Source organism: Crocuta crocuta, unplaced genomic scaffold (genome assembly GCF_008692635.1).
Source record: "Crocuta crocuta isolate KB4526 unplaced genomic scaffold, BGI_CrCroc_1.0 scaffold127, whole genome shotgun sequence".
Taxonomy (NCBI): Eukaryota; Metazoa; Chordata; class Mammalia; order Carnivora; family Hyaenidae; genus Crocuta; species Crocuta crocuta.
In genome coordinates, this window is record NW_027532008.1 from 9,788,996 (window position 1) to 9,794,454 (window position 5,459).

General features: G+C 60.1%; 1 protein-coding gene across 1 annotated transcript in view; it reads right to left on the bottom strand.

Annotated features, from left to right (window-relative positions):
* Positions 1-1,651: 1,651 nt before the first annotated feature.
* IGSF21 (immunoglobin superfamily member 21) overlaps positions 1,652-5,459 on the bottom strand; it is a 140,202-nt gene continuing 136,394 nt past the window's right edge. The window contains exons 9-12 of the mRNA XM_077775560.1: positions 3,653-3,738; positions 3,100-3,292; positions 2,661-2,699; positions 1,652-1,887 (exon numbers count right to left, since the gene is read on the bottom strand). Coding sequence (XP_077631686.1) covers positions 1,814-1,887; positions 2,661-2,699; positions 3,100-3,292; positions 3,653-3,738 — 392 coding nt within the window. The 3' untranslated portion in view covers positions 1,652-1,813. The remainder of the gene's footprint in view (positions 1,888-2,660; positions 2,700-3,099; positions 3,293-3,652; positions 3,739-5,459) is intronic.

The window sequence follows — 5,459 nt, forward strand, 5'->3', positions numbered from 1 at the left end:
ACTCTGTTCTGTGCTTCCCAGTGGCAGACAGACTGCTCTGTGCTCTCCACTGCGTTTCCTCTCCCAGGGCACGCGTGAGGACCACTTCCCAGCCTCCTCGCATTAGCTGGGGCCCTGTAACTACATCTGGCTGATGGAAGGAGGGCACAGGCGGCCTAGTCTGGCTCTTCAAAACACCCTGTGTGATGGGATGAGTTCCCCATGGCGGCTGTAACACATCACCACAACCTTGGTGGCTTTAAACAAGGCAAACTTAGTCCTATAGCATCCTGGAGATCAGAAGTCTGAAAGAGCCTTTTGGCACTTCACTGATTGGACGGCCAGCTCCTTCTGGAGGCTCCTGGGAAAAATCTGTTTCCGTGCCCTCCTGGCCTCCAGAGCCTCCTGCACGTGTGGGCTCCTGGCCTCCTCTTGCGTCACTCCAGTCCCTGCCCCTGTCCTCACACCTCCTGCTGCTGCCATTGACCTTCTCGCCTCCCTCCTGAAGGACCCTTGTGATGACATTGGCCCCACCTGGAATAATCCAGGTGAATCTTCCCATCTCGAGAGCCTTACATCGATCACATCAGCCAACTCACTTCTGTCGTGGGAGGTGACATAGTCACAAGTTCCGGGGATTAGGGTGTGGACATCTTTGGGGGACCATTATCCTGCCTGCCGCAGAGACCCTCCGGCCCGCCCCTCCCCCACCCTGGCGAGTCCAGAGGCTGCATGTTGCGATTAGTGTAGCTACAAGATGGAAGAGGGTCGCCCCAACCTGCCTTGGGCTTTTCATGACCCCAAATAGATTGCTATTATGCTAAGCCAGTGAGACTCTGGGGTCGCTGTGCTATTGCAGCATGGCCAGCCCTATGCAGGCTAACTGTCCTCTGCAGGGTCTCGCAATGACTCCCAGTCTTGGCTGCGGCTCAGAGGGGCCAACCCCAACCCCCCCCAGGGACTCTCAGGCCTTCCCTCTGAGCTAATAGCTGACTGGCACAAGGAATCTTCTCGTGGTTGAGTAGAAAGTTCTGGAAACTCTACCACTGGCTTTTGCGTGACTGTGATCAACACTGGCCCTGGCTGGGTGACTTCCTTTGGCTAAAGAAGCGTTTGTAGACATGACAGGCAGATGCTTTGCCTCGGCCGTGGGGTTTGGGTTGCTCCTTGAGCTTTAATGAGCCGCCGTAAGAGCATCAAATATCAGAGAGCCACTGACCTGGGCCCAGAACAAACACCGATGCAGGAGGCCTGAGCCCGACCACAGCCGAGAGCCCAGCCCAGTCGGCCTGTCGTCTGAAGCAAAGCTGGACAGCTGAGCTCAGACTAGATCAGCGGGTTGGCTTCATCCTCAACATGAGCACAATCATAAATGCATGTTATTGCATACCATTGGGGTTGGGCTGGTTTCTTATGAAGCATCATTGTGGCAACAGCTGACTATTGCACTCAGCCCCAAAGAGCCTTCGGTTTCCTAGGAGACTCTGGCCACTTCTCACATCTGGTCACATGGACCGAGACAATAAGCCGCACCTCCGCTCCTCCTCCTGGAAGGCGCATGGCTTCCATCCCCTCTGTCGCCCCCTCCCTGGGGCCTGTCCTGACACGGGGTGCCAGGGCATGCCAGTCGCTGCTATAGAACAAACGAAGAATTCAGAGCTGTAGACCGAGGTGGGGAAAATTGTTTTGTTTTAATTAAACTGATTGAAGAAGCCAAGACACGGACAGAAAGAGACTGAGAACAGACTGGAAAGGAAATAGTTTAGAAAAGAAAAGAAAACCGATCGCGGAGATGTCAGTGCGGGGTGGAGCGGCGGGAGCGGCGGCCGAGCCTTCACGTCAGCTCCAGGACCACTGTCAGGGTGAGCACCAAGGTGAGCCGGACGCCAGCAGGGCCAGAAGCGGAACCTGTGTCGGGGCGGCAGGGAGCGGGGTCAGGGTCAGGGCCAGGGCCGTGGACCCCCGATGGGCGAGGCAGGTGCAGCCTCGGGATGGAGGAGCTTCAAAGTTTCCCAGCAAAGTCTGGATTCAGCAACAGAATGCTGTGGGTTCCTATCGCAGCTCTGTCCCCTGTCCCACCAAACTGTGCGTGACCCCTTCGCTGCCCCAGGCTGCGAAGTGCCCTGGGCACTGAGCTCAGGCTCCCTCGTGCCCACTGGGACCAGCCAGTGGGGAGCAGGGGTGGGGGCCTCCGTTGTGAAATGTGAGATTGGCCCAGTGTGGGGAGGAAGGGGCCGGGGGCCCGGGGAGCGGTGTTTGGGTCCTGTGGGCCGGTGCTCAGGTTGGGCAGCAGTTCAGGGAGGGCAGTATCAACGCCTCCAGCTGAGGCACCTGAATGTGCTCCCCACTGCCCCGTGGAGTGGTCCCGAGCCCGGGGGCACAAGCCCATGGCCAAGCTCCGTGAGCTAAGAGAACTAGAGTCATTGTGGATGGTGGTGAGGGGGGCCGCTGGGTCCCTGGAAATCCCCACTGGCTGATCTGGGGTGCTGAGTCCCCATTAGTGCCTCAGCCCCCATTCCCGACCACCCTCGACCCAGACTCTGTTGGCCTAGAGGACAGTCACCCGCCTGCGCCTTGAAGGAAAGGCCAGGGTGTACGAACGGGCCGCTGGGGAGACGGGGCTGCCCGGACCCTTGTAGATCCTTGTTTTTTAACAAGAAGCTCTGAGGGTGAGCACGTACCATTGGAGTCCTCCGTTCCTCTTGGAATATTTGGGTTTTCTGTTGCAAAGAACAGGAAGAGAACCGGATCGGGGTGACATTCAGAACTCCGTAAAGGACCGCCCCCCCACACCCCCCAGCTCGTATCCGGCATCTGCCCCGCGGTATCACGTGCGCGCTCTCGGGGCAGCCCAGAGCCCCTGTGGGTAGGTGGTGTTAGCTCTGTTTTATAGATGGAGAAACTGAGGGAGGTTAAGTAGCTTGCGCACGGCTGCCCGGCTAGGCAGTGGTGGACCTGGGATTTGGATCTGGTTTTAGGCACCGACCTCCAGTGCCTCTGAGTGGGGCCTCCTGGCAGGGAAGCTCAGGGGCCCCGGGCCCTCGCTACCGCTCCTCCTTGGGAAGCTCCGGCCAGGGCCACCCCGGGTAGTCCTCCCCACGGCCGGTCAGGGCAGCGTACCGAATACGATGAGCCGGGTGTGCGTGTCGGTGGAGCCCAGGGGGTTCTGGGCCGTGCAGCGGTACATGGAGCCGTTGAGCTCGGCAGGGACCCGCTCCAGCACCAGCTCCTTTCCGTCAAACTCGGTGCTGCCATCCAGGAGGCGGCTTCCCACCCGCGTCCACGTGAACATGGGCTCCGGGAAGACTTCGTTCTGTGGGTCAGGGTGGAGGGGGCGGGGATCTGGGTCACAGGAGGACTCACCCTGCCAGGGCGGGAAGGGGTCCGAGGCACGGCCTGGCCGGGGCTGGAACCGCACTGCCACGTGACGGGTTGGGGGTGGCTCCCTGGAACCCCAGCCGGAGAAGGACCCCAGGACCCCATGAGCTGTGTCTGCTCTGGGTTCTGGATGGGAGAGCAAAGAGCTTGCCATTCCTCAGCAGAGGCCCTTCGCCACGTGGGTGGGGGGTGGGGGGGACCGAGGTCAAGGGGAGGGTCCTGGAGGAATACCAGTGACCCCTGGTGGCCCTACTGCCTCCCCACCGCCCTTCCAGATGCTCAGAGAGAGGCCGACCTGAAATCCATGGACCAGAATCCTCACTGTGTCCCCGACCCGGGCTCTGCTGGGTGTCATCATGATTTTGGGTCCTTTGGGAGCAACTGTGGGGAGAGGAAGGCTGGATCAGAGAGGCACACGCATGTATGGGGCAGGGGAGACTGAGCGAGGGAAGGAGGCACTGGGAAAACGGAAGAGAAAGTTCCAGCCCAGCTGTGAGCATCCTTGGGGGGAGCCGCCCTGAGCCGGGAGCCCCAATGAGGCCCATTCATTCGCCCACCCCTGTGTCCAGGCGCACTCAGGCCCCGAGCCCCTGAGACCCACCAGACCCTGAGACCTAGGGATTCAACTGTGTGCGGAACATGATCTCTGCCCTGTGTGTGATCAGGGTCAGGACAGAGAAGCCCGGTGGATGGTGGAGGTGGGGACGCCCCAAAAGAAGTCCACCCCAGAAACGACTCAGCTGTGAGTGACAGGAAGCCTGTTCCAGCAGCCGTGACCACTTGGTGCAGCCCAAACTCCACCTGCACTAAACCCTCATGAGGCAGAGCTCTGGCATTATCATCCCCTGCAAGGCTGGGCTAACTAGGCCCAGAGAGGGCAAGTGACTCGCCAAAGGTCACACAGTGAGTAGGAGCCAGGACAAGACTCAGGTGTCTCCCCCTTCTGACCCGAGCCTCCTTCTACTAGGTAATCTGCCCAGTGGGGTTTTTCTGGAATCCCTAGTTGGAGGTACGGGGGGTAGACAGGTGTGTGGGGGACCATCTCCACCCATGGGCCTTTGTCCTTCCTGCCTCTTTTCCTCACCTCCTGTATCACTTCTTTCAAGGGCCTTTATATTGTGAGCTTGGGGACAAAGACGCCCAGGGCCTTGCTGTCCTGCGCACAGGGAAAGTCAGGTCTGGGGGAGCCATTGGGACCTCTGAGCCTGTCCCCTCCGGATCAGATTGGGAAACCGAGGTGCACGGGGAACAAAGGGACTCATCCAAGGTCACCCACGGGGTTAATTTCCCATGTTTCCTGGGGCTCTTTCCCTCAGACTCATTCAGCCATTCAACAGGCAACCCGTGAGCCACTCCCGTGCCAGGCTCCGAGCGGCACTGGGGGCCCGCGGCGCGAACGAGCCAGGTGCCTGCTGGCTGGGGCTCACACTGTAGTCGGGCACACCTTCCCCGCACACACAAGTGCACAGATGGGAGACCATTACGCAGATGCTCGCACGGAGGGCAAGTGCGGGCCAGAGTCTCCTCCAAGGAGGTGACATTTCAGCTGAGACATGAAACTCACGCGGAAGGTTCCAGGGGGAGGGAAGAGCCAGGGCCTGTGGGCACGGAGGCCGAAGGTCAGGGGCCCCGGGGGAGAGGCTTCCCTAGCTGGAGGGAGGCCTCAGGGCTTTGATTAGAGTGCCTCGCTCTGTGACTTCTCTGTGAACATCTTCCAGGGCGTGACAGCAGGAGAAAAGCCGTGTCCTAGGCGCTGGGGCTGGCCTGGGCTCTCCCCCACCCGCCCCTGCCTCCTCCCCAGCCTTTCCTTCCCACTCAGCTCTCCGAGTGGAAATCAGAGCAGCCGGCAGATGTGGGTGATCTCCCTGGCACTGCCAAGTTCATTTGCTGAGAAGGAGATGAGAAGATGATTAATTAAACCACGAGCCCGGCCTCTGAAGTGCCACACGGGGTGGAGGGAAGCGTGGGTGGGAGGAGTGGATGCCTCCTCCAGGCAGGCCAGAAGGGAGGGAGGCCAGGGCGGATTCTGGTCTGGTGTGCGTGCCCTTGGGCGAGTCACTGCACCTAGCTTCCCCCAGGTGCATGATGGGAACAAAGAGAAC